Source organism: Penicillium cosmopolitanum (genome assembly GCF_028827165.1).
Source record: "Penicillium cosmopolitanum strain IBT 29677 chromosome Unknown utg000012l:1.0-3308103.0:1.0-3310761.0, whole genome shotgun sequence".
NCBI classification, from domain to species: Eukaryota; Fungi; Ascomycota; class Eurotiomycetes; order Eurotiales; family Aspergillaceae; genus Penicillium; species Penicillium cosmopolitanum.
The window spans coordinates 890,781-918,009 of NW_026622682.1; the positions used below are offsets into that span (position 1 = coordinate 890,781).

The 27,229-nt window shown below is 49.5% G+C and overlaps 9 protein-coding genes across 9 annotated transcripts; 5 read left to right on the top strand and 4 right to left on the bottom strand.

Moving 5' to 3' along the window:
* Positions 1-133: 133 nt before the first annotated feature.
* Positions 134-1,474, top strand: N7509_013117 (uncharacterized protein; the record flags this gene model as incomplete). The annotated part of the gene is made up of 5 exons (XM_056637754.1): positions 134-169; positions 344-719; positions 784-901; positions 953-1,023; positions 1,086-1,474. 5 exons carry the CDS (start codon positions 134-136, stop codon positions 1,472-1,474), a joined length of 990 nt encoding a protein of 329 aa, XP_056481261.1.
* Positions 1,475-2,439: 965 nt separating this feature from the next.
* N7509_013118 (putative RNA helicase/RNAse III) lies at positions 2,440-6,970 on the top strand (the record flags this gene model as incomplete). The annotated part of the gene is made up of 5 exons (XM_056637755.1): positions 2,440-2,529; positions 2,586-2,614; positions 2,663-2,964; positions 3,028-4,240; positions 4,300-6,970. 5 exons carry the CDS (start codon positions 2,440-2,442, stop codon positions 6,968-6,970), a joined length of 4,305 nt encoding a protein of 1,434 aa, XP_056481262.1.
* Positions 6,971-7,529: 559 nt separating this feature from the next.
* On the bottom strand, positions 7,530-8,925 carry N7509_013119 (uncharacterized protein; the record flags this gene model as incomplete). Its single annotated transcript, XM_056637756.1, has 4 exons — positions 7,530-8,029; positions 8,148-8,494; positions 8,608-8,843; positions 8,902-8,925. 4 exons carry the CDS (start codon positions 8,923-8,925, stop codon positions 7,530-7,532), a joined length of 1,107 nt encoding a protein of 368 aa, XP_056481263.1.
* A 1,247-nt stretch (positions 8,926-10,172) lies between these two features.
* Positions 10,173-11,441, top strand: N7509_013120 (uncharacterized protein; the record flags this gene model as incomplete). Its single annotated transcript, XM_056637757.1, has 1 exon — positions 10,173-11,441. One exon carries the CDS (start codon positions 10,173-10,175, stop codon positions 11,439-11,441), a length of 1,269 nt encoding a protein of 422 aa, XP_056481264.1.
* A 2,013-nt stretch (positions 11,442-13,454) lies between these two features.
* Positions 13,455-17,872, top strand: fphA (putative sensor histidine kinase/response regulator; the record flags this gene model as incomplete). Its single annotated transcript, XM_056637758.1, has 2 exons — positions 13,455-13,838; positions 13,919-17,872. 2 exons carry the CDS (start codon positions 13,455-13,457, stop codon positions 17,870-17,872), a joined length of 4,338 nt encoding a protein of 1,445 aa, XP_056481265.1.
* A 967-nt stretch (positions 17,873-18,839) lies between these two features.
* N7509_013122 (uncharacterized protein) lies at positions 18,840-20,728 on the bottom strand (the record flags this gene model as incomplete). The annotated part of the gene is made up of 7 exons (XM_056637759.1): positions 18,840-19,040; positions 19,137-19,544; positions 19,625-19,994; positions 20,061-20,219; positions 20,280-20,404; positions 20,455-20,548; positions 20,601-20,728. 7 exons carry the CDS (start codon positions 20,726-20,728, stop codon positions 18,840-18,842), a joined length of 1,485 nt encoding a protein of 494 aa, XP_056481266.1.
* Positions 20,729-21,880: 1,152 nt separating this feature from the next.
* N7509_013123 (uncharacterized protein) lies at positions 21,881-22,126 on the bottom strand (the record flags this gene model as incomplete). The annotated part of the gene is made up of 1 exon (XM_056637760.1): positions 21,881-22,126. The coding sequence occupies one exon, from the start codon at positions 22,124-22,126 to the stop codon at positions 21,881-21,883; it is 246 nt and encodes an 81-aa protein (XP_056481267.1).
* Positions 22,127-22,773: 647 nt separating this feature from the next.
* N7509_013124 (uncharacterized protein) lies at positions 22,774-24,036 on the bottom strand (the record flags this gene model as incomplete). Its single annotated transcript, XM_056637761.1, has 1 exon — positions 22,774-24,036. One exon carries the CDS (start codon positions 24,034-24,036, stop codon positions 22,774-22,776), a length of 1,263 nt encoding a protein of 420 aa, XP_056481268.1.
* A 713-nt stretch (positions 24,037-24,749) lies between these two features.
* N7509_013125 (fungal specific transcription factor domain-containing protein) lies at positions 24,750-27,002 on the top strand (the record flags this gene model as incomplete). The annotated part of the gene is made up of 4 exons (XM_056637762.1): positions 24,750-24,998; positions 25,087-25,617; positions 25,698-25,965; positions 26,206-27,002. The coding sequence occupies 4 exons, from the start codon at positions 24,750-24,752 to the stop codon at positions 27,000-27,002; spliced, it is 1,845 nt and encodes a 614-aa protein (XP_056481269.1).
* Positions 27,003-27,229: the final 227 nt, after the last annotated feature.

The following is a 27,229-nucleotide window of genomic DNA, read 5'->3' on the forward strand; positions in this document are numbered from 1 at the left end:
CATCTCTTAAGCATTCGCTTGGCCACTTTTGTAATACGAATCTTTCTATTTTATTTCTCGAGTTCCGCACGGCGACTTTTTTTGTCTCACATCCCGAGACACTTTCCATACGGCATCTTTGGCGTCGAAAAGCATGCCGATTCAAAGTTATGGCGTCACAGTCCTGGCTGTGAGCTGGACCGAATGTGCAATCGCTTTATTTCTGTTATTTGCTCGCATATACACCACTTGGAAGATCACGCGACATATCCGACTCGATCTGTATTTGATCTTACTTACTTTTGTATGGAACTCTTGACGGGAGCATACCTTTCTATCGAATTGACTAACGTATCTGCGATAGGTCTTCGCCATTACCGGTGTTATCCTCGTTACAGTGAGCGTCATCTACGGAATCGGATCCCACGAAAACGTTCTCTCCGAAAGCGATAAAGTCAAGGCTCTCAAGTGGGGATGGATAAACCAAATGCTTGGCCGTCTCGCGACAGCCTTCGGAAAATTGGCGATTGTCGCCTTTTTACAGCAGATACATGGCCCAGAACATCGCGAATGGGTGGCTGGATTGTGGATCCTTGCTATGAGCAATCTGATCGTCAATGCCATCACGGTCGGCATGGTCTTGACTCAGTGTACGCCTCTGGAAAAATTATGGGACTTTTCACTGCCGGGCACTTGTGGCGGGCTAGGGCGCAATGAACATATTGCGTATTTTCAAGGAAGTGAGTACTCAGCCTCATTTTGCTTCTCTGGAAATGGTTTGCTGACGAAACCCGATTCACCCAGGCTGGTCAGCCTTCTGTGACCTAGCTCTGGCGCTTTATCCCATCGTCTTTCTATGGACTGTGAGACTTCAGATGCGAGTCAAAATTGGTCTCTGTGCCTTGATGGGAGTGGGCGTGATGTATGTCTTCTACTGCCGCATTATACTATTTTCAAAATTAACCATCACCAGTGCTTGCGTATGTTCAATTCTAAAGACAACCTTGGGACTGACAGCCCTGGGCGATGGAGAGGATTTGACATGTAAGCTGGAGTCTATTTCATATTTCGCTGCTGCCCGCTTCAAATCGCTAATAATATCGAAGACAACATTGCCCGTCTGATTATCTGGAACAAAACCGAGAAATGGGCCGTTATTATTGTCGGTTGTATACCACCAATCCGGCCTCTTTTCATCGCATTATTCCACAAGGTCGCAATCTCTACCAAATCAAGATCGGGTCAAACGAACGGAAATGGCAGGTCGACAGAGTTGCACTCCTTCTCGCAAAACTCTAAGGCTGCCCCACGCGTGCGTCATATGTCGCCAGCGCTGTCTAGCGCAAATGAAAGCGAGGAAAATATACTCGCCATGGAAGACGGCGCAATTATGAAGACTACGGATATTAGTCTGACTTATGAGAATGGCGAAGCCCATCATGAACCTTCACCTTCAGAACATGGCGGATATGTCGTGCCCTCCGAACGGATATAGACTCCCGAACTCGACGCTGTCGAATGTATATAGCATAATATGATACCCAGCATATATTATAGTATTCTCAATAATTTCAAGGTTACTACTAGGAGTAACTATAAAGATTTCCAACTTGAGCCTTACCAGCACTACTGTACTACTAGTGGGGCCTATTCGCATTATATTCCAAAGCTTACCCTCCTCTACTTCAATTTAAAATTGTTTCCAAGTACTACTAGTACCTAGGTAGTATATATTTTCCTGGTCCTCAGGCCTCAGGTCTTCAGCTCTGAGTCAGGTCACACTTCATGTGCTTTCATGGCCTTTGTCGCTTTCAAGTTGATTAGTCGTTTGCACAACCCTTTGCCATCCGTTGAGAGAGTACTATATCTAGTGAGGGGATTCCAAATTTAGCTAGCATCATCCTCATCATCGGATACCTCTCTCTCGCCATATTGATACCACTAAATATTTTCCAGAGCTTCCTTCAAGTTCAACCGCCTGGGGACGGACCTAAGACATGGTACTGAGGCCAATAGGCCCCCGCCACTACATGGGAAAAAAATCAGATTTAGATCCAATAAGCACCGCTTGAAAGGAAACGATATTCCCTGTACCCTGCATTTTACCCAGCCCTATTCCATACTATTCGTTGGTTCTGCATTCAACCAGCCGTCGGCTGGCGGTGGGAGATTCCGCGGGCGGCACTGGCAGTTGCTGCCCCACGTTGCAAACACAGACTCAAAGTTAGCGCCCGCCACTGTTTTTCTCTTCTTTGACCTGACTCGCGCCCTGTGACTTTCTTTCATAATGCCGGGGCCGCTGATCATCTGAGAGATCTGCATTTATATCATTCTTTCCCTATATCTCTCATGTCTGCGCTATAGATCCGGACCAGGGCGGTTGTATGTAACTCGATATCCCCAGTGGACAACACCGTCGACGTCGATATGATGGATAAAGTGTTCAATTCCCCGTCAGCTATGGCCCCAGAGATACTGGTAACCTACAGGCCCCGGGGATATCAGTTGGAAATGCTGGACGCGAGCATGAAGCAGAACATTATTGTAGCGGTATGTCTAAGCCCCTCCTTTGGGGTTTGACGTCTAAGCTGATCATTGGGCTGCAGATGGATACGGGTAGTGGGAAGACTCATATGTAAGGCCATCTTCTCAAATGGATTGACCAGTAAACTAATCAAAATAGAGCCGTCTTGCGCATCAAGGCCGAGCTTGAAATCTGTGCATCTCACAAATTGATTTGGTTCTTAACACCAACTATGGCCCTTTGCTTCCAGCAGCATGAAGTTCTAAAAACACATATTCCAAACGTGCAAATTCGGATGTTGACTGGTTTGGACAATGTCGACCGCTGGACAGATCAGTCTGCCTGGGACAAAGCGCTGCAAAATATTCGTATAGTCGTATCCACTCACGCTGTGCTATCGGATGCCTTGAATCATGGCTTCGTGAGGATGTCGCAATTAGCTCTCATGGTTTTCGATGAAGGTAGGCTGTCTTTTAGACGGTGAGGTTGATTTGAATGAGCCAGGACTGATCGTCACCATCCAGCACACCACTGCATGCGCCGACACCCAGCGAATAAAATAATGCAGCTACATTATCATCCACTACGCGAAAGCCATGGAACATATGCGGTGCCAAGTATCCTAGGACTGACAGCGAGTCCAATTGTCCGATCTAACAAGGAAGAATTGCAAGCGATCGAAACCAACCTCAATGCTGTGTGCAGGACACCCCGAGTAAATCGCACCGAGCTACTTGAATGCGTTCATCGACCCCATCTAAAACGGCTCAGCTACAGTCCAACTGAATTGGATGACAAAACCCCTAATAGTCGACTTTTGCTTCCGTTACGCCGTTGTATTCTGGAATATGATATCCAAGACGACCCATACATAGAATTAATGCGACAGGATCCGGATAAACTGGCCGAGGCACACGAGTTTGTTGTTTCTGGTAAGACCTTCTGCAAGGAACAGCTTGTCAAGTTCTTGGAACGCAGCGTGCACATGTACGAGGAGCTTGGAGGCTGGGCCACAGACTTCTTCATCAAGGCGTCAATTGAGCATTTCCGAAACTCGATCGAGAATGACAAGGATCTGACAGGGATAAATCGTCAGGAACGGGTTCATCTCTTGGACCTTCTAATGAGTATGTCTGTGCCCGAAGCTAAGCCAGAAAGTTTCCACATCTCACCCAAGCTGGCGACACTCTTTGAATACCTGGAACAAATGGACCAGCCCGAATTTTCTGGCATCATTTTCGCTCAAAGACGGGCAGTTGTTGGTGTGCTGGCGCGGTTAATTTCGTTGCACCCTACAACCAAGGGTAGGTTCCAAAGTGCTCCATATGTGGGATGGTCGTCCTCCCAAAATGGCGATTGTCTCGGTGATCTTGTGAGCAAAGATATGCAACGAGATACCCTCTCTGAATTCAGAGCGGGTAGAAAGAATCTCATTGTAGCGACTGATGTCTTAGAAGAGGGTCTGGATATTAGCTCCTGCAGCTTGGTGATTTGTTTTGACAAACCGGCGAACTTGAAATCATTTGTGCAGCGGCGAGGTAGAGCACGTCGCCAGGTGTCGACATATACGATCATGGCATCTACAGAGGATGACAAGATTAACGTGACTAAATGGCAAGAACTGGAGAACGTTATGGTGGAGACCTATTTGGACGATAGAAGACGACAAACAGAAATGGAAAGTTTGGAAAGCTATGACGAAACCGTTGAAAGGCGTTTGTTTATTCCCTCAACCAGGTATTGTTATTTACCACACACCTCAGTGTTGTCACCATCTTATTTAATTTCTTCACTAGTGCTTGTTTGTCTGCCGATGAATCTATGCAACACCTTTACCACTTCTGCTCTGTTCTACCGCACTCAAACATTAGCGACAATCGACCGATATTCACATTCGAAGAAGACAACACCGGACTTATTCGAGCAACCGTCATTCTCCCTTCCTCTGTTCACCCCGCTGTCCGCCGAGCTCAAGGCGAGAACTGGTGGCACACCGAACATGCCGCGACAAAAGAAGCATCTTTTCTCGCATACGAAGCCCTCTGGAAATACGGCCTCGTGAACGACAATCTGCTACCCCCGACTCAAAAAACACAACTCGAAATGTCTAATGCAATGAACGCACCCACCCAGTCCAACAGTGTCTGGATCTCTGGACAGTATGACCCGTATGTGCCTTTGGCGCGCGCATGGACATCGTCTGGGCGGTACTATCAGACGAAAATCACCTTCTCCATCAATGGCGTCGTCGATGAGAATCTGACTACGTCGATGGTCCTGCCCATGCTTGTGACCATGCCCGCTCCAATCACACTTTACTGGTCCTTGGAGAGACAGCTTCTTGTACAGTTCTCGCCTCCAAAGCTTCTAACTAGCGTGACACAAGAGCACATCTCGAAGATGCAGCAGATCACCGCCATGCTACTCAAAGCACCCTCGGCCCGAGGTGCTCATCTGAAGAAGGAAGACTATGTTGTTCCTTTTGTCCCATGTATTGCGCCGGAGCAATTCACGGATTGGCTAAACGAACATGAAGGAACGGACTTTGTGTTGGAGTCTTTTGAGCGAGACCCAGACGCCGCTCCCCTTGGTTTCATTCGCGATACCTCTATTTACGCAGAGGCGCGTATGTTCATGAGATGGGTGGTTGATACCAGTGCAACAAAGAAGAATGTTAGCATAGAGTGCCAGTCTCTACCGCAGAGACGAAACCTCCTCAATCCAGCAACAATGTACCATGAGTCCAAGATGGGCGGTCTTCCTGCCTTCGCGCCAAAGATTCAAATCTTTCCAGCAACCGGCTGCACAGTGAGCAAAGTCCCTGCACAAACTGGGATCATGGGACGGTTTTTCTCCGCCATCCTCGACCGATTCGAGGCCACACTCGTTGCCCAGGAACTAGCCAGTACTATCCTCAAGGGAGTTGGCTTCAACGACATCAGCCATGTCTTGACTGCAATTACCATGCCAATTGCACAAGCCAGGACCGACTATCAGTTGTATGAATTCTTCGGCGACTCCGTGCTCAAGTACACCGTGGCTTGTCAGCTCTTCTACGCAAATCCAACGTGGCAGGAAGCGCGTCTCTCGATGGAACGTGATAAGGTCATTAGTAACTCGAACCTCACGCGCTCAGCCCTGCTGGTCGGTCTGGATGCATATATCTTAGCCGACCGCTTCACGCCAACCAATTGGACTGCACCCTCAATCGAAGACAAGGTTTCTCGAGAAATCCCGAAGCGCCAGCTGGCCAACAAGGTCATTGCTGACGTTGTGGAAGCATTAATTGGAGCTGCATACATGGACGGCGGGATGACAAAAGCCCAAACATGCCTGTACCGCTTCATGCCCGAAGCAGATATCCTACAAGATGGCCTTCCGTCCCATGCCAATGGTCCCAGCAAAGAGCGAAGATCTACCAGTGTTGACCTACCATCTTCTCTGGGCGTCTTGCTCGGCTATACGTTCAACGATCCATCACTTATGACAGAGGCCCTGACCCACGCATCTGGCAGCCATGACGGATCCCAAAGCTACAATCGCCTTGAATATCTCGGCGACGCAGTCCTGGACATAATAGTAGTCACCACAATGGCCAGTCTTCCGAAAAAGATAGCACAAGGCCAAATGACGCTCCTAAAACACGCCTTGACAAATGGGAATCTCCTAGCCTTCCTATGCATGAGTCTGTACATCGAAGAAGAGCCCGAATCTTCTTCTGGCTCTGGCTTGTATCCGGCTTCAAATCATTCACATCCCTCCAAACCCAAACGAATCCACCTGTACGATTTCCTCCGCTACAACGGCGACATCACAGACAAATCCCGCACCGCAAGCATAACCCGCTACAACAACCACCGCGAAGAAACAACAACCGCCCTCCAAACAAGCCCCAAATACCCCTGGCTCCTCCTCGCGCAAATACACGCCGACAAATTCTTCTGCGACATCATCGAGTCAACGATCGGGGCTATATTTGTCGATTCCCGCGGCGATATGGAAGCATGTACATCCTTCGCTGAACGAATCGGCGTCCTACCAATCCTACGCCGATTCATCGAGGACGATGTCGACGTCCAGCACCCGAGGAATAAAGCGCAGGGACTTATTAAAGAGGAAAGGATGGTTGAGTTTAAGATTACCGGTGCATTGAATAATTATACCTGTACGGCGAGATATGGGGCTAAACAGGGACCGTTGGAGGATATGACTGTTGTTCGGGGTGTGGCGTTTAGAGAGGAGGCGGAGATTCGGGCGGCTTATGCGGCTATTCCGGTTCTTGTTGATAGGGAGGAAAGGAATGCCGAGAAGGATAGACTGACGCAGATTGAGAGGGTGGTGCATCGGCAGGAGCAGAATAAGTTGAAGAAGAGGAGGAAGAGGGAGGCTAAGTTGCAGGCGAAGCAGGATGAGAATGATATGAAGGATGGGAAGGATGGGAAGGGTGATTTGATGGATTTGCAATGAATGATGTATGGGTATGGTGGTGCTGGATGCTTTAGAGCTGTATGCTATGCTCTTTGGGTGAATGGATTGGGATGAAAGAGGAAAGATGGGATGTTTCAATATGCGATTAAGCGATGTTCAACCTTTAGCTCGCATGAAGAATAGAAAATGAGCCTTATTCTATTTCAATGATAAGTTTTCTGAATGATTTTCTTCCCAGCTGGCCAGCAATGCAAGCGTTTATGGTAAATCCAATGTATACTGCCTGGGTAGATGGCCATTGCAAATTACGGATGGTCTACGACAATGCTAGTAGTATGGAGCTTGATAGCAAGATACCAGTGCTCGATTTCGTCCTATTCCTTTGGGCCTCTGCCACATGAGTGATCTCCGGAGTTGGTTTCTCTTGCGTGGTGTTGTAGCCAGGGTATAGCTACATGGTGCCGCCTCCCGCAAGCTATACACATGAGCTTCAACTACTCTTGTGACTAAAAACAGCAAAAGAAAGAGACAATATCACGGTAGGGAACATTTATTGCAATCTTTGATGGACAGTAACATCCAAAGCTATTCACATCCACTACTTCTTCCCGCCCTTCCTTTTGGACCGTCTCACAGGCTCGGGCTCGGTCTTCTCTTCTTCTTCTTCCTCTTGCTCCTGCTTGACATCATCCTCCTCGGATTCCTCCTTAGCAGACTCCGCATCCTCCTCGCTATTGTGCACAATAACTGTATCCTCCTCCTCAGTTTGCCCAGGGATATTCTCATTAGAAACCCGTCCGGCATCCCAAGATCCCTGACCAGGGGCCCGCTGCCTCAAGCTCGAGAGCATCTTGGTAGTCTCGCTCTCAACTCCATTCCAAGCCCCGCAGCTCCCACATCGCCAACGACCGAGTTCCTCCGGTGTCTTTATCCCCGGGGGAGCCTGACCATTGACCAACCGACAAGACGCGCAGATCATAGCCATCCGATTCCGCGGCTGCATCTCATCCTCGCCGAGGAGAACGTCGAGAAGTCGATCATACCAGTGAGGCTGTTCAATATATTGACCGGAACTGGGGAAGGCATTCGGCGCGAAACCTGGTTCGTCGGGCTGGGGAATAGGAGAAGGGGGGAGGGGGGGAGGGAGGCGTATTCGGCGGTAACTGCTGCTGCCCCGATTCCTGGTTGTAGCCTGGCGGTGGGGATGGGGCAGTACCGGGGGGTCCTGCAAGGGGTTGTTGACCGGGAGGAGGAGCACGTCGGATATTGGCAGTGGGTGGTGGGGGTAGACCTGTTCTGGCGACGGGTTGCGAGGGAGTGGGCGGGTTGCGTTTCTCGGTCGATCCGGGTCCGGCGTTGGTGTTGGTGTTTGGGGAAGGGAATTGTTTAGGAGACTCGCCGCCGTATTTTTCTAGCAGTTGCTGGGTAGAGTTGTACTTTGTCGCGACCTTAAGCTTCTCGATCGTCGCGTCACGTTGTTTATTGTAGTCGTCCAGGCGGCGTTGGATCCTGGTGATGCGATAGTCAAAGATGCGGGATCCAAAGGTGCGAACCACGTAAATACTGCGAAAAGAACGCTATGTTAGTGGGAGCTTGAGGGTTGCGACAGCTGAAATTGCAGCTCAAGCTCAAGCTCGAGCTGCAGCTGGAGAGGAGCTGTATCTGGAGCAACTTACAGGACGGGTCCGCCAGCAATGGCAGCGTACTCCTTGACGCCCCAACTCTCCCATCCTAACACTAGAGCAAGAACGATGCTGTAGAAGAGATATGCAAAGGTTGAATAGAGGGTCCAGAGAGCTTTGAAGCGACGAGCAGAGGAGCGATGCTGGTCGAGACGAGTGGTGGCCTCTGCGATCTTGGTGGACAGAGTGGACAGGGTTTTCTCGAAGTTTGCTGGGGAGTTATCCTCGCCCTAGAAAGTGTTAGCAAGGATCATAATCCATCAACAGCTGTTCAAAAGGAGTACTCACCCTCCAGGGCCACAGGGAGACCATCGTTGACAGCTCCAAAGCGGGTCGAACTGCGGCGGAGGCGGAAGTAGCAAAGAGCACGTGCCACAGCACCAGCCACAGCAGGAACTATCAACTTCACTTCACAACTTGACAACTTCACTTCTTCTCTTCACTGCTCTACCGAGTATTCCGTACTTCATCATACACCCGGGGCCATTTGCTGAACGCTGACACTTTTACTTAACTAAGCTCTGGTCATTGCTCATTACGCTGTCCATGACTACCACCAACTCCACTCCAAAGCCTAGATCCGTCCATCTTCAAACAAAGAAATGTCACCCACCAACCACAACCAACCACTATTGGCCGGATCGATCCCCTTCAAATGACCACCCCGGGTCCAAATGATTTGAACAAAAAGCTTCCGGATTTTTGTCCTGCATGAACCACTCTCATCAGCGCCATCAACAGCCAAAAGTCGACAGGTGCATGAACTCTCCCTCGACTCTCTTTGTTTGCCGCGCTGCATCCCTGTCTGACGCGACAATAGCTTCGTACCATCCTCGCTTCTGGTCACCGCAGTCAGCCATTCTTTACCAGTTATGGACTCTCCCCCAACATTGATCCCTGGAACCAAGAGGCCATTGCGAGCTCTTTCCCAGGAAATGTCCTGAATACTATATCGGTATTCTCCACGGAGGCTGTGGAACTGTCATACCTCTATTCTTTCATACTCCGTCTGCTGCACTATCGAATCTATCTACCTGCAAGTTCAGATGACCATTGCTTCGATCCGCGCGATCGATCACACCGGCCCCACGTTCCGCGCGAAGGATCTATTCCCTGTCATTAACCAGGCACAGCAATTGGCGAGTGTCTACTCGCAATCACATAACCTGCTGGTGCAATGACCAATTCTAGTGTAGCCCAACACTAATCACAGAAGCGCAAGTTCCATTGAACGGTCGTCACATCCGCAACTTTATCAGACTTGACCCGGGGACCACATTTTCAATTCAAGCCTTGTAAAGCCCTGACGCCTCCTTCCCTACCATTCCGCGGGGATAGCCGCTTACTCCATACAACTAGACTCAAAGGGGCCCAGGCCCTAGATGCATCTATCCACCTATGATCAGGGGATCCCCATGGCTGCATCCGTCGATCTCTTGGTCCGTGTTCCTATTAATCCTGGGCTTGGCCAAGTCCTCTCGTCCTCTCGACCTTGCACTGTCTTGTCCTTTTACAACACCCCCGGAATCGGCGGCAGTCTCTATGCATCCTGATGCACCATGGCGATTCATTTTGTCGGCATACCGGCGCTGCCTCCAGAGATTGCGAAGATGCTGAGGGAGAATTTGGTCATTGTCGAAGTGATTATCATGTATACCATAGGAGCATTTACGGCTCTTGAGGTCGGCATCTCCTCTCTCAACCTCTTCAAGCGCCACCGCGGTCTCTACTTCTGGAGCATGCAAATTGCTGCCTGGGGTATCGTGCTACATACCATTCCCTCACTGGTGATGTTTGTCAACCCTAAAAACATACTCCCTTCAACCATCATTGCCTCCATCGGCTGGGGATGTATGGTCAATGGTCAACCTTTGGTCCTTTACTCGCGCTTGCATCTCGTTGTGGCAGATATCTCCCGTTTTCGCTGGATCCTTTGGATGATAATTATCAATGCATTCATCATCTATGTCACCATGGCCACCCTGGTTTTTGGCTTTTCCGTCGGCCATGAGAATTTCGCCCTTCCCGCCTTCATTTGGAACCGAACCCATGTTTTTATCCTCCACGCACAAGATCTGATAATCTGCGTAATTTACATTCGCGAGGCGCGTCGGGCACTGGGTCCTATCATGGCGATTCGAGGCAAGGAAGGCAAAAGGGTCATTAACCATCTCATCATCATCAGTGTGATTGTTATTCTTCTGAACACCCTTGACGTCGTGATCACATGGAGAGTCGCCATTTTTGCTGCTCCCATGAAAACAGTCATCTATGGCCTGAAACTGAAACTCGAATTCGCCATCCTCAACCGATTACGCTCTTTCCTCTCCTCGCACACCCCTTACGTCTTCCATGGAGGTGGTCATGGGCGTGGAAACAGACACGACCTGGATGATTCCAACTCAACAACTTATCGACGCCATTCCAGTGATCTGAACATCTACAACATGGTCAACGCAGACCATCGACCACCATACGACGGGATGTCCAGCATGCCCACACCAACACCAACACCGGGTCTCAATACCTTCGAGCCAGACCCATTCGCGAGTTGCTTCCAGGTCTCCATGGCAAACTGCGAGCCAAGGAGAAAGAGACAGCAAGAAACTCAGATGGGCAGCACGCCTGATTTCCACGAGGTTAGTCTGGAAGCCTCGAACGAGAATGTAAATCTACCCGCTTCGCCCGCGCCGACTGTGGCCTTGTATACCTCGCCTGGATCATCTCGTTCCGAGTGGTGCTCCAGTGATAGAAATACGCGTGGCAGGATCGGGTCTTCCGAGACAAGGTCGACCATTGAGGCGGAGTTATTGGTGACGCCGAAGTAGGGCCCGAGCGACAATGCCCCCTGGTCCTGTCTCTGTCCTCTCTTATCTTTCGCTCTTCTTTCCTTTTGTTCCTTCTTCTCTTCATCTTGGGTTGGCTAGATTCTTTACTTCGATATCCCTGTGATTACTTGGTCGGTTGTCTGTCTTTTCGCAAGTGCATGCATCTTTCATTCTATTCTATACCCATCGCAGCTTACAGCGTGCATCTCAGTGTGGTCTTTTGTTTTGTGGGTGGTACATTTTCCTCCTGGTAGTTTAATTCAAGTTGTTTTTCGATATTATTCTTTGTCTTATTTCAGCTCACCTCGCCATGCATCTCAGTGTCAGGAGGTTTACGGGCGGTCTCATTCTTTTTTTTTTTTGGAGGTCTACTTGTTTTAATATATATTGTCCCAAAATTACTATCATTCCAAGGTTTCTTCCAATTTCCAATTTGAAGGTAACCCTGTCCAAACTGCTTCAAGTTGTATACCATTCCTGACTAGTGTCAAATATATCGCCACCGCACAGTCCAGGTTGTTTATGTTAGAACATTTTTCTTTGATTCTTCGCTTATGCCCTTCTTCAAAATTGAAAACCTTGGCCGACTTGAATTTTTAAACCTGGAGTAGTATTACTCTACTACTCCTAGTATGCTGGTAGTACCGAGGCCAGTCTCATCGCTGCGGGTGTTCGAAGTAACCCGTGACTTCCTCTGTTGACTTCAACTTCTCCTCCACCACTCACACTCCTCTGCAGAACTTCAACTTCAAGTTGAACATCGCTGATCGCCTACTATACATTTCTATTTACTACCACTTCCACTTCCAATTCCATCGCTTTCGACTCATCACCGCCCTTGGTACGGAGTAGCCGCTCCTGCGGTGGCAAACCATTCAGTGCCTGTGGCTCATTACATGACCCGATCGCCGACCCTTCGGCCGGGTCGACCGCGCAAAGCCTCAACGCAATACACCACTTTGGGCAAACGCAATGGGCCCAGGAACCGTTGAAATGCCTGCTGGATCTTCAAAAGATGGTCTGGTATTTCGTCATACTGCATGGTACCTGCAAGCCTCATCGAGCAATGAACTCTGCGACAAACATTGAGTTGATCCTCCCGTGATGATGTCATGATCATGGTCATGATGATGCTTGGTTCCACCCATAAGCCACCTCAGGTGTCTAGAGTACCGGGTACATACTCAATCCTAGTTATCTTCACCTTTTTGCTGGTACCGAATACGCCCCCCGCTCAGGCACCGCTGACCCAAGGGAATTCTAGGAATCCCTTCATCAAATTGTTCGGCCGGTAATCTCCAGCGGGCTCTTGGCTGAGCCACAGGCCAATCCATTCTCATGCAAGCCAATCCCGCACTGTTCCAAGCTGGCGGATGAATCCTTCCCCATGGAGCCCTTACACGCAGTGGACCAACTTGCTCCATCTTACTCCATCTTGCGCGCCTAACATCCAATCGCACCTGACACCCTCCAAAGTCTGATCGGTTGACAGCGGATTGCACATCATTTCCCTATTCCCGTTTTTGCCCATATGCTGGATGGCCACTCTCCGCTTGCCCCTCCATAGGGCTTTTTTTTCCCTCCTCTCCACTTCCTCTGGCTTCTCCAGATCGTCGTCCGATTTCCATTCTCTCGGATTCCATCCTTCCAGGTACACACCTCTTGCAGTCCGATCGACACGCCTCCCGGTGGATAACGATCCCTGATGAACTCAACTGCAGAGATCCACCCCACCCACCTTCGTTCGGATTCCTGTGCTGTTCACCCACGGGGGCATCGATAATAATAGCTGCGTGGGCTGCGTGGGTTGCGAGCCCTGCTGCAAAAGCCTTCATAGAAGAGTCGCAGACTAAGCCCGTCGATGGTGTAACATTTCGTTTGCCAAGTTGCTCGCACACTCCACCAAACGACCCCTTATACAACCCCGATCGCTAGATCCGAGCCTCATTGCAGATTCCTCGCCCCTGCCTGGAGTCTCACCGCGTTGTTCACGCCTCGGCCTCTATCGCAAATATGTCGTCCAATCCAGGAGGCAGCCGACCGGGGACCGCGCGACAACGTTCTGGAAGCGAAGCGCCATCGAATCGACCGATCTCGATCGACATTTCCTCAAACCGGTCAGATGTCAGGGAGCGGTCGCAATCTGTCTCACACAACGATGGACAACAGGCACCGGTCCCGACGCAGGATTCGATAGCATCGATCGAGTTTTCCCCATCCGATCAGTCGTCTCGGTTGACCCAACAGCTGCCCAAGCTGCGCATTCAATACAGCCACGCGGTCCGACCTCGCCTGTTCGAGAAGGGGCTCGTCAATACCCGATCATATCCGCTCGAACCTGGAACGACTTACAGTCTCAAATTCCCCCGCAAGCTCATTCTCAGCCGCGATCGCAATGTCAGTCACCGCCGCCGGTATATTCCTCTGTCGAAACGAACCTAGAACCCACGATTCCTACCGATGTTCCTCGCCACAAGACCTATGCCACAAATGATGAAGCGGAATTGGGTGCACACTCCATGGCATCTGAGGTGGCTCAGCATCCGGAAAGATTTGCGAGGGTCAAGAGTGAAAGCCGGTCGGGAGTTGGTTCTGCGAGATACTCGGAGCAGCAGCAGCAGCAGCAGCAGCAGCAACAACAGCAGCAACAACAGCAGCAAGGAGAGTTACAAATACCGCCACCACATACACCAAATGAGCAGTATGGACATGTCACTGCACGCTTCAAACACATAGAAACCGAAGGTGGACACGCCGTTATCACTGGAAGGGATGGCGAGGCATTTCAATATTGTGAGGACGAGCCGATCCGATTCCCAGGCGCTGTGCAGAGTTTTGGTCTTATGATTGTGATGAGAGAGGAGTCGCCAAATCAACTCGTCGTTCGCATTGTCAGTGAGAATTCCACCCAGATCATGGGGTACACCCCCAAGCAGCTTTTCGAACTTCCCAACTTTTGCGACATCTTGAGCGACGACCAGGCCGACACCTTACTGGATCACATCGACTTCGTTCGAGATGACGCCTACGACCCGGTCGTCGATGGCCCCGAAGTCTTCATCGTGTCTATACCTCTCCCTTCTGGAGGTGAACGTCGATTTTGGTGTGCCGCCCACGTCAGCCAGTCTCAGAAGGATATGATTATATGTGAATTCGAAATGGAAGACGATGAGGTTAATCCATTGAATGTGGCCGGACTTACAACTCCAGCCATTCCAATTGACACGTTAAAGGGCATGCCAAGCGCAGAACAGTTCGCAGCTAGTACCATTAACATCAGTCAGCCACTTCGTGTTCTTCGCAACGCCCGAAGACGAAGGGGTGAAGCAGCGGCAATGGACGTGTTCAGCATGTTGACCCAGATTCAAGAACAGCTCGGTCGGACCACCGATCTAGACCAATTACTTAATGTTGCAACTGGCCTAGTCAAAGAGCTTACGGGGTTTCACCGAGTTTTGATATATCAGTTTGATAGCAGCTGGAATGGTCTTGTTGTTGCGGAACTTGCCGACCCGAAAGCTTCGATCGATCTTTACAAGGGACTTCACTTCCCTGCATCCGATATTCCCGCCCAGGCCCGCGAGCTATACAAGATAAACAAAGTTCGTCTTCTATACGACTGCGACCACGAGACCTCACGCCTAGTTTGCCGAACAGTGGAGGACCTGGAAACTCCTCTGGACATGACACATGCGTACCTCCGAGCCATGTCCCCAATTCATATCAAATACCTGCGTCACATGCAGGTGCGATCATCAATGTCTATCAGTGTCAATGCCTTCAACGACCTCTGGGGACTTATCTCGTGTCATTCCTATGGTAATCATGGTATGCGTGTTTCATTCCCGGTTCGGAAGATGTGTCGACTTCTTGGAGACACTGTTTCTCAAAATATCGAGCGACTTTCATACGCATCTCGACTCCAAGCCCGGAAATTGATCAACACAGTTCCTACTGAAGCCAACCCTTCTGGGTATATCATTGCCTCGTCTGACGACATGCTGCAACTGTTCGGTGCTGATTATGGTGCTCTATCAATCCGTGACGAAACCAAAATCCTGGGCGATAATGAACACTCACAAGAAGTTCTTGCTCTTCTCGAATTCATTCGAATGCGACAATTGAGTTCCGTGATGGCGTCACACGATATTATCAAAGATTTCCCCGATCTGTATTATCCGCCAGGTCTCAAGGCAATCTCGGGAATGCTCTATGTCCCCTTATCGACCGGTGGAAATGACTTTATCGTTTTCTTCCGCAAGGGTCAACTCACGGAAATCAAGTGGGCAGGAAACCCCTACAATGTTGCGAAAAGGAAAGCCACTGCAGGGTACCTGGAACCGCGCAACAGTTTTGCAGCGTGGCGGGAAACTGTCCTGAGTCAATCGCGCGAGTGGTCCGAATCTGATGTCGAGACAGCTGCAGTTTTGTGCCTCGTTTATGGAAAGTTCATCAAAGTGTGGCGACAGAAGGAGGCCGCTATGCAAAACTCGCAGCTCACGAAGCTTCTACTTGCTAATTCTGCCCACGAGGTTCGCACACCTCTCAACGCCATCATCAACTACCTCGAGATTGCGCTGGAAGGAAGTCTTGACGCCGATACTCGTGACAGTTTGACGAAATCTCACTCCGCCTCCAAATCACTGATCTACGTTATCAATGATCTCCTGGATCTGACGAACACCGAAAAGGGCCAGGATCTCATCAAGGATGAAAAATTCGACCTTGCGGCGACTTTCCGAGAATCCAGCGATATGCTTGCTGGTGAGGCAAAGAGGAAAAATATCTCATACTCTGTAACTGTCCAGCCGGGCATCCCTCCACTGGTCATGGGTGATCAGCGACGCTTGCGGCAGGTGTTCTCCAACCTCATCTCCAACGCCATCCAACAAACTGTTTCTGGAGCGGTTACAGTGGAATTATGGCCTTCGGCGACCCAGACTCTAGAAGGTTACTCCGCCATTGAGATGATGGTTATCGACACCGGCGCGGGTATGTCTAAGGAGAAGCTGGAAGCTATGTTCCAAGAGCTTGAGGAGGTCTCGACTGATGCAACTCAATACGACGACGAACAGAACCCAGACGAGGCACGGGAGACTCCCAGCAGTGGATCTCGGCAGGTCCTTGGTCTGGGCCTTGCGCTCGTGGCTAGGATCGTTCATAACATGCAGGGTCAACTGGGCGTTAAATCAGAAGAGGGCAAGGGGAGTCGTTTCAAGATCATGTTGCAGTTCAGGTTGCCAGAGGGAGTTGCATCCGCTCATCCCACCACAACCTCCCCAGCACAACTTGTTTCTGTTCCACCCACGCCTATGATCTCAGACCGAGAATTCACTTTAGTTGGTGGTGTTTCTGAGAGTAGGGACACACGCCGACGAAGCACTGAGAGTCTTCGAAGCGGTGGTAGCTCTCGCAGTGGAAAGAGCCAGAGGAGTCAGGCAGACAGACTTATCAGCGCATTGAAGGAGACACCGTTCAGCAAATCTCGAAGCGAGAGCATGGACAGCAAACAAGTGAGGTTCCAACCGACCAGCCCAAGTGGCAGCCAGCTTTCACAAGCTATCGTGTCTCCGCCCAGCGAGAAGCGGCTGTCTTCGCAGAGCCCACTCGCAAGCCTGGGCGCCGTGACACATACTCCTCCAATAACATTGCAAGCATTGAAAACCCCACCTACCCCGGGCACGGCAAATATCCAGGATTCTGGAGTTCCCATGAGCGCCGTTCGCGTTTCTGAACGTGGCTTGAAACAAGCGTTGCAGGTGCAACAACAACAAGAAAAATCCTACTTCCCTCGAATGCCAATTGAGAGAGTGGGCATTGCTGAAACTATCTCGTCTAATATCCCATCTTCTACAACTCCGACCTCGACTGTACCGGCACACGCTGGATTATTGCGCGTCCTGGTTGCAGAAGACGACCCGATCAATTCCAGAATTATTCACAAGCGTCTGACGAAGTTGGGCCACACGGTCGAATTGACTGGGAACGGTGAAGCTTGTGCGAGTGCATTTTGCTCTAATAGCAAGGGTTTTGATGTTATCATGATGGATATACAGGCAAGTCAAGTCATGCCAGTGACATATTATCAAACATGGAACTGGACAAGACTAACAGGAAAACAGATGCCAATCGCAGACGGGTACACCGCAACCCGAATGATCCGCGAACACGAAATAAACGCCACCCCCGAAGCCCTCTCCGAAAAAGCCCAGCGAAACGCCCGAGTCCCTATCTTCGCAGTGTCGGCCTCACTCCTCGAGTCTGAGTATCAGAAATATATCGATGTGGGCTTCGATGGCTGGGTTATGAAACCAATTAATTTTGCCAGACTTAATGTTCTTCTTAATGGTCTTGTTGATCTTGACGTTAGGAAGGGCGCGACTTATAGGCCCGGTGAATGGGAGAATGGCGGGTGGTTTGATCATCGTTGATTCTTTGATTAACCTCTACCTATGCAAACACACGAACTTGAACACATCTACCCACTCACTCCGACCTCCTCTAAAAACACCATCCCGATTTCCCATGCATTTTCATCGCGAAGCAACCTGAACGTGGGGATCAGTCCACGATATACAAATCACAGCGCATATGACGAATCGACGATTTTCAATCCCTTACATATTCATCACTGAAATCCTTTTACCTCTCGCACACAATGTTCTGCATAACACATGCCGTGTACACGAATAACGGCCTGGGTTCCCACCCTTTCAGCTTTCATCTCCATCTCGGCGTTCCATGTCTTTCCTATTGTCTGATGTCTTTAGGAGCTTGGAATAAATATACGATACCCATTTCCCATTTTGTTTTCATCCGTGGGTTGTATTTTCTTCTTTAGCCGGGTCCTGCTTTGAGTTTATCTCACAGTCATATGATATCCGACTTGAACTCTTGGTTTCAAGGTTGTTTGCATTTCCTTTTTCCTTTATCTCACTGTATCATATTGGAAATATCATTGGATTGGATGTAGGCTGAATTGAAGTGTACCTACGTAGTGGTGCAGTCCGTTTTCACGCGTAGTGGTGATATTGAGGGTCGCATATCATTTTGCTGAGCCCTAGAGAGGAAACTTGAAGGTGAACTTGATTTATCATGGCGGCCGAACTTGAAGTTGAAGTGAATGGAAACTACCATCACAGAGGATAATACTTGCAGTCGTTACTACTAACTACAGGGCTAGTAGTAGTGTCGATAGTTTGGAATCATGATGACTATCCAGGTGAAATCAACTGTAAGTTCAAGTTCTTAAGCCGCGATGGACAGAATTTGTTGCTCTGCTGCTGGCGAATGGTATATACAAGTGCAAAACCCCGACCCCATGAGTCCACGAATGCTTGCCACCTGAGTAACTTGAATTTCCGACTCGCCCCTTCCAATAAGGTCCCGAGGTCCAAGTTAGAGAATGTATCGGAAACTCTCAATCTCCGTGTCCGTCTTATTAGACAGCTCATCCTGCAGCTCCGCCCCAACAGTAATGTCCTCAGGCCGACCATACAATCGATCCCGACGCCGATTCTCATAGATATAATAGAAGTAGAGAACGACCAAGAAGAAAATACTCAATACGAGACCAGACATGGCGGCCTTGATACCGGTCTAAATTAAGAAAGAAGATCGAGTTAGCATGGACCAAGAGCAACATCGCAAGAAACCCTGCCGCAGACATAACCATAAGCTCGAACTGGAACTCACCGGATAAGAAGGCTCCTCACTAGCCAAAAAGAACTGAGGCCCAATAACATTCCCAACACAATAAGAAATAAAAAGCAAAGAGCTAACAACACTCTTCTTCGAGAACCCCGCCACATTGGAGGTAACAATACTCAACGAGATAGGCAAATTGATCGCGTAAACGATACCGATACTAAGTCCAACCATTCGCCCGACTTGTTCTTCCGGATTAAGTTTCCAGATAAGTAGCATTCCGACGACCGAGACGATCGTGTTGAAAATTTGCGCTAGAACGCGCGAGTGTGGGATATATGTTACCGCTAGTGATGTTGATACCAGGAAGATTATTTGCGCGGCGCCTTGGGGCATTTGCATTAGGAGGGCTTTTAGGTCCGTGAAGCCGAAGCCGGCTGTTATTATTGACGTGAACTGAGAGTTGGAGAGATTGTTAGTTAGGGAGGACTATGGCAAAGCATGGTGGGATGGAGTCGGCTCAGGCTCTGGCTTACAGTTGTGATGCCCCCATTACACAGGTTCGAAGTGAGTGAATTCAAAATCAAGCACCAGGCCTGTGGATCCTTGAGTGCTTGGACTGCCTGCGACCATTTGAATTTGCCATTATCTAGGATACCGGTCTTGTTTGTGATTGTGCGTTGGACGGCGATGGCGCGTTCATTCTCTGTTAGAAATACAGCCTTATCGACTGCGTCGGGTAGGAAGAAGAATAGAACGATTGAGTAGCAAGAAGTAAAGGCGCCTAGAATGAGGAAGAGCAGTTTCCAGTGCTCAATCGCTGTTGTGTTTATGTTGCCGATTCCGTAGGCGATTAGACCGCCGACGAGGACGGCGATGCAGTTTCCGAAAAACCACGCCGATTGTCTGTGATTAGGTTAGGGTGGGAAGTGAAAAAAGGAATATTATAGCGAAGCGAGCTCAGTCACATACCGCATTGGCTGCTCCTCTCGCTTATAGAACATTCCTGTTAGCAAGGTGAAGCCAGGCGCAATGGCCGCTTCTCCGACACCGAGGAAAAAACGGGCGCACATCAGGCCGGCGAAATCTTTTGTTGCGGCGTGGCACATCAGGATACCTCCCCAGATAAATCTATAATATGTTAGCGATCGCTGTTCGGGATAGAAACCGGGGCACGCGATAGTAGCTTACACTGAGCAGGCCAAGTACTTCCCAATTGGCAGACGTACGATCACGTACGAGCTCGGCCAACTCCAGAAAAAGTAGCCAAAGTAGAAGACGGCCGATGTCCAGGAGTAGTTGGATCCTTGGAGATTCTATAACGAATCAGATTTGAAGAGAAACAAACTGTTCTGTGGGGACCTACCAAGTCTTCTCGCAAATTGAAAAGTGTCGCTTGGCTTAGAGCAAGCTTGTCCAGAAATTGGAGAAAGTAAGCAAACCCCATCAGAGGCATCAAACTATTCCACTGTGAACAGAATGCAAATGCATCATTTAAAAGCGATCACTTACTAGCAATCCAGCTTTCGCAGAACCGCTCGCTCCTCCTCCGGCGTAGCCTCAACAGCCAGCATCTGCCCGATATCGACGTCATGGCGAGCAGGCTCAATATCATGTTTGAGATCACGTTCATCCGACATTTTGCTGAAGTCAACTTCAAAAGAATCAAGCCGCAGTAAACAAAAGAATGAAAGAAGGATATCTGGAAATTCCAAGAGATCAGATCGTACCCACAGCCCTTATTTTAATCCCCACGATGCGCGGAAGCAAGCGCGGCATTTCCATAGCACAGCTGTAGCATCGATCAGAGAATCGGTGTCAACTTCCCTCCCAGCTCCGACATCGCGAAAGGGGATCGCATGAACCTACCAATACGGTTGGGCCCGGTAGTTTTCCGCGGTGGGGATCAGACGCCACATCGGGGGAAAAATAAGAAAAAAAAAGCAAGCTTAATACAGCATGACCAATGAGTGTGCGCGAGTTTGTTTTGACTGGGTAATGGGATTCATTTTTCTCCGGCATGGTACTTGCGGGGAAGACCTATTGTTAGGGGTTGATGCGTGCTTCTAGATGCAATTGCCCCGGATTTGATGGATCCAGACCCCCAGATTTCTTCCCGGTCATGCAGCCGGTCTGGGGATGTGGGGGTTTCTCCACGGTCGGATGAGATGTTCGGCAGATTTTGTATTTTATAGGATTTGAGTTCACTGCTAGGGGTTGGGTCGGATGTTCGGGCTTGTTTGGGGGTTGGTTTTGTCAACTTGGTGGCGGGATTAGCCGCGAGGGTCTGGGGATGTGGAGGTCATAGCACACAGCACACAGGAGAGGACGAATATATGATATATTTGCGTGGTATTTGGTTTTATTCACGTGTCGAATACGTCTTTGATAGTTCTCCAGTGTGTATTCTGTCGACAAACTGATTCTCGCTGGCTTAGTATGTGATTGAACCGCGGATGTCGAGACGATACCCGAGGTAAGCATATCTGGCGGCTTGATCCATTCTGGATATGCGGGTATAAAACAACACTCGAAAAAATATATAGAAGCGACATATAGATGCCCTGATATGGTTGAAAAGCTGGGTGGTACGGTGCTGTGACGGACCCAGCGAGCCACGGCTGTCGAGTCTGTAGGAGTTACTATGCGAGTATGGTCGCACTCGAAGTTTGACCCCATACTACCCAGCTCAGAAGTGATTTCAGATTCCACGTCGTTATATCAGCAATCTGCTTGGTAAGAGAAAAAGGGCCAGCTGTAAATTCTCCCAAAACTTGGAGTTATTTTAGTTCTCACGAAGGCTCCGCCTCCCTAGCCCCTTCACCAAAAGCCAACCCAACATTCAACTGTTGCGCACGCGCCTGAACAGGCTTCCCATCCATAAAAACCCTCATCTCAACAACCTGCAGATCATCCTGCTCCCTGCCCTCCAAATCCAGAATATTGAATTCCCGAACCTTAACAACGAACTCATCCGGGTCATTCTTGAACACCGAACTACTCGTCGCTTCAAACATGACCGTTCGTTTAAGACGCATCGGACCCAGGAGTGGCGCATAGAGTGTCGTTTTATCACACGTCCCATGTTCGGGGTTATTTTCTATTCCATTGGTGAGAGCGGTACTGGCGCTGTCATGCTGGGATAGATCGATGTCCCAGGCTATATGCACTTGGTGGTGGAAGTGGGAGAGATGGCGACTTCTTACTTCGAGGAGTGGAATTGTGGCGCTAGCTGTACTTGGGGGATTGCTACAGATGAGGATCGGGGCGTTTGGAGTGAAGAATGGTGTCAATGGGTGGATTGCTGGGTCGAGGGTGTCGACTGCAGGGGAGGAAGGATTTTAGGAACAGCAGGCCTGGCGACGCGGTTGATAAGATTGTTTCGTAGGGGCCATGGTGAATTGAAGTTGCTGATTCCATTTCTTTCTGAATTGACAAGAGTAAAAAAAGGGCGCATCGCACCCACTGGCAGTAGAGGAGTTGGATTAGCTCCGAAGATCTGATCAGTGCCGTCATGCTAACGTATGCAAGCTTCTTGCATACTAAACTGGATTTAGAAGGACCATGGTCCATGTCGCAAAAGGGGTGGTCCATTTAACAACCCTTGTCCATGTTCAATGCACCCCCTAGTTCAAGTCCCCTTGCACTCTATGTGAAAAAGATCATTCAATGTCTACGGTCCAATTTAGAGATCAGATTTATCCACATCAAGACGAGCCACCCTTCGCTTCCTCCTAACCTCAAACATCAACCAGGCCAAACAAGCCGCAGAACCAACATAAACAAATCCCGCAAACAGCTGAACCCGAAGATAAGGCTTCGAAAAACCCACCTCATTTCTCAACTGCAAAGCAATGGCTTCAGCAACCGCCGCCGGAGGGGTAAGTACGAACCAAATAACCCCCAGCGCAGCTCCGAGATGTTGAATCCCCACAACCTCCGCAGCAAGGGGAGCAGCAGATGCCCACAACGTACCGGCGAATAAGCCAACAATGATAGCAAAGAAATACGTCAGCCCAGCTGAACTGGCAAAAATCCAGACAACCAGCGACAGCAGACCGGCAAGAAATGAGGCTATCATGGAAATGAAGATCCGACCGAAATGATCGCTCAATAAACCGACTGCTGGACGTCCGAATGCCTGGCCTAGACTGAGTAGTGCGCTTGCAAGACTGCCCTGTTGCTGGGTTAAACCAATGGCCACGCAATAACTGGACAAACTGAATAGTAAAGTGACGTAGGCCAGTGCACTGAGGAAAGCCCAAGCAAGCAACAGAACGAAGTCGAGTCTTTTCAACAGCGATAGGGGGAGTGTCGGCGCTTTCACGCTTGTAGCCGCTCTGGTTTGCGAAGGGACGCGCAGTAAATTTGCACAAGTGAGATTCACCACGAAGCAAATGATTCCCAATGTACGCATTGACCAGGGTAGACCGAGTTCCGGAATCATTTTTCCGACTGCCAGGGAATAAATTAATCCACCGATTCCCGATCCAGCGGATCCAATTCCATTGACTAAGCTGCGTTTCTTCTCGAACCAGTGCGATGTGATTCCTACAGATCCGCAGAAACATAGACCCATACCGAAGCCGAAACATACGCCCTGTGCGAGAAAGAGTTGCCAATTCTTCTTCACGAACGATGAGGCTATGAACGAGAGGGTTTCGAGGACGGCACCGAGGTTAAGCACGAAGCGGGTGGAGATACGCTTGTCAAGGTATGTTACTAGTGGGGCGATGAGCATTGCGCAGGAGATACTCAGACCGCCGACGAAGGCGTATTCCAGACTTGATGTTCCGGGGAAGATATCGGTTGAGAGATAGTATGAGAGGAAGACTCCGTATGCCTGGAATGGGGTTGTTCCTAAGGTTAGCGTTTGTAAATGAGGTGTTTGGGTTGGGGTTGATGAGTAGGGTTCGGCATACTGCGTTGATGCCCCAAGTATGGGCATTCATGAGGAATGTGCAAGCGACGCAGACCCAACCATATCCGCCTTCTCTGAATGTGGTCGGAGGGGGTGGGGACTCTGATGCTCTGGAATCTTGTGTTGTGGTTGAGGTACCCATTTTAGTTGGGCAGTTGGTGATGTGAGGTGACGGTCCGAATCGGATCAGATTATCAGATCAGATAAGATGGACTATGCAGCAGGCTGATATCAAGATCAAGATCCCAGGATCTTTCTTTTATAATACTTTCTTCTACCAACTCTCGGCAATCTGGTGCTTACTGACCGAGATATCTACTTCTGTCCCCACTAATACAATACAAGATAAAGATGACTGGCTATCCACAAAGAAATCAGCAAAGCCGAAAAAGCCGGTGATCCTTCGGCCTGCTCGGCACCGAAACTCCGACCGATCTCGACCACCTGCAACACCACATCTACAGCTGTTTTCCACCCTCAACGTCTCGAATTTACATCTCATCATGCAACGCATAACAAAGTCATCCGAAGAAAAACCTTCCCCCACGGCAAACCGAAGCTACAGACTGTCCGCCCGCTCATGCATCGCGTGTCACCGGCGCAAAGTCCGGTGCGACCGAGGGGTCCCTTGCACGAACTGCAACCGATGCGAATTTACTTGCGTTTACCCTAAAGAGACAGCTGAAAAGAGGCCTGCGTCTCTGCAAAATGTTTCTGATCGGCTGGAGCGGGTTGAGTCAATGTTGGCTCGTTTGTGCGAGACGCAGCTCTCGGATCGCAATCAAGCATCGGCAAGCAATGAAGGAAATGAGACGACTGAATATGGACTTGGAGAGGGCAGAAAAGCTGACAATCGAGAAGATCTCCGTACCAACTTGAATCGGGGACAGTCTGCGCAGCGAAATAATATGTCCTGGGAAGTCCTCCTGAACGACGGACATGTGGTTCAATATGTGAATAATCCGAATATCAAAGATCTTCTTCAGGATGTGAGTAATACCGCACCAGGGCCCACTGAGTCAACCTAAAATACGAACCTATCCCCCGAAAGCCTCATATCTGATACAAAACAAACAGGAAGACAAAATGAGAGCAACCCCATCGCCCTCAAATCACAAATCACCGCCAAATCTCCAAACAAACAGCAACACGGCCATTCCAACTCCAATTCCAACACCAGCACCACTCCAAAGCCAGAACCAACAATCCACAATCCTAACCTCCTACCCAACCCCCGAACTAGCCCTCCACCTCTGGTCAACATACTCGAAAAGTGTCGACCCCGTCCTAAAAATCCTCCACAAACCAACAACCCAATCGGCAGTCCTATCAACAATCCTCGACCCAACCTCCGCAACTCGCTCAATGTTCGCACTGACTTATGCGATATACTACGCAGCTATCACGGCGCTGTGCCATAATCACACCTCTGGTAGTGGTACTACTAGGAGTGGAAGCAACACGATTATCCCAGAACACTGGTCAAACGAAGAAGAAAGAAAAACCCTCCTATCAAGATACAAATCAGCTCTAGACACAATCCTCCTCTCAACAGAGTTGATGGATAGTCCTGATCTAACATCTTTGCAAGCATTGGCTATATACGCCGTACGTTAGCTCTTCCCTCCCCTCCATCCACCACTAAACCATCCCACCCCATCTCTCACTAACAGATACCATGACCCCAGACAACCCTCCGAACCCACTCACCCACCCGCTCAGTCTGGGTCCTAACAGGCCTAACAATCCGCCTATCCCAATCAATAGGCCTCCACAGAAACGGCACAGATCTAAACCTAACCCCCTTCGAAACCGAACTCCGACTCCGACTCTGGTGGCATCTTTGCGTCCTTGATTTGAGGGCGCCGGAAGATCAGGGTTTTGAAATTAGTGTCGACGTTCAGGGACAGGGATTAAGGCTCCCGCTGAATGTTAATGATGATCAATTGTTTCCGGGTATGAGGGAATTTCCTGTTGAGAGTGTGGGTTGGACGGAGATGTCGTTTTTTTTGGTGCAGACTGAGTCTTGTCGGTTGTTGAGTCCTGTTTTGGGACCTGGGAAGGGGCAGGGGAGAGTATTTCTGAAATTAGGGCAAAGAGGGCATTTATTGAAGAGAGGAGGGGGGGAGGTTTTTGCGAGATATGGAATTTCAGACGACGTCCATTTGAATCATTCATCTTCAACTTCCGCTCCAGCTCCATCTCCAACTGCAGAAATCCTATCCAAAATCGCAGGACAACATTTCACAACAGCGAAGAAAAAAATGGAATTCATACTCCAACTTCGGGAGGAATCGATATCGACGCCACCGGTCTTGAGCACAGCCCAACCAACACAAACACCAACACCACACTCATTCACCCTAGCCTGCGACGCAATCGACTCAAACAGGCTCCTTTTACAATCCTCCTTCTCAAACGAATTTCGATGGTTATTCACGACATATACGCAATGGTATGCGCTAGCGTATATCCTTCGCTGTCTTTGCAATGTGCATGTGCCACGTGGAGTCAAAGGTGCTGATATTCAGCGCGCGTGGGCGTTAGTCGATGATGTCTTTCCTGATATGTCTACGACTATTTCTGCGAGTGTTGGTGGATGTGCGCCCGGTGGCTCGGATGTGGAGCATGGGAGTATTTGGAAGTGTTTGGTTAGATTGAGGCAGCAGGCGATGGGTTTGAGGGGTGGGCAGGGGCAGGGTCAGGGGGAGGTTGGGAATGTGATGCCAGTGGATAGTGTTGGTGCTGGTGGGAATGGTGGCACTAGCACCAGCAACAACTACAAGGATACGCTGAGGATGAAGACTCATGCCGGTGCAGATGCCGGTGCCAGTTCAATGGATGTTGACTTTAGCGAATTCGATATACAGAATCTCGGGGGCGGGGATTTTAGTGCTTTCTCCGGCTTCGCGGCTGATATTCCGTTTTTGCCGGAGTGGAATGCTATTATGAATGGGTGTTTTGATGAGATGGGGGAGTCTGTTCAAGTTTGAATAGGTGGAGGCAGAGGCGAGGCAGGTTCAGAGTGGTAGCGAAGCAGATCTAAATTACTACATGCTAATAGGAATAAATCATAAATATGCCCAGGTGGTAAGATACAGTCAATTATCATCATAGTTATACAGTTATACATTCAATATACATCGTTTCGTAACGCGTCAAGATAAATCCGGACTCGGCGGAACAGGACTATTCGTATCCCTCGTCGAAGGACGAATCC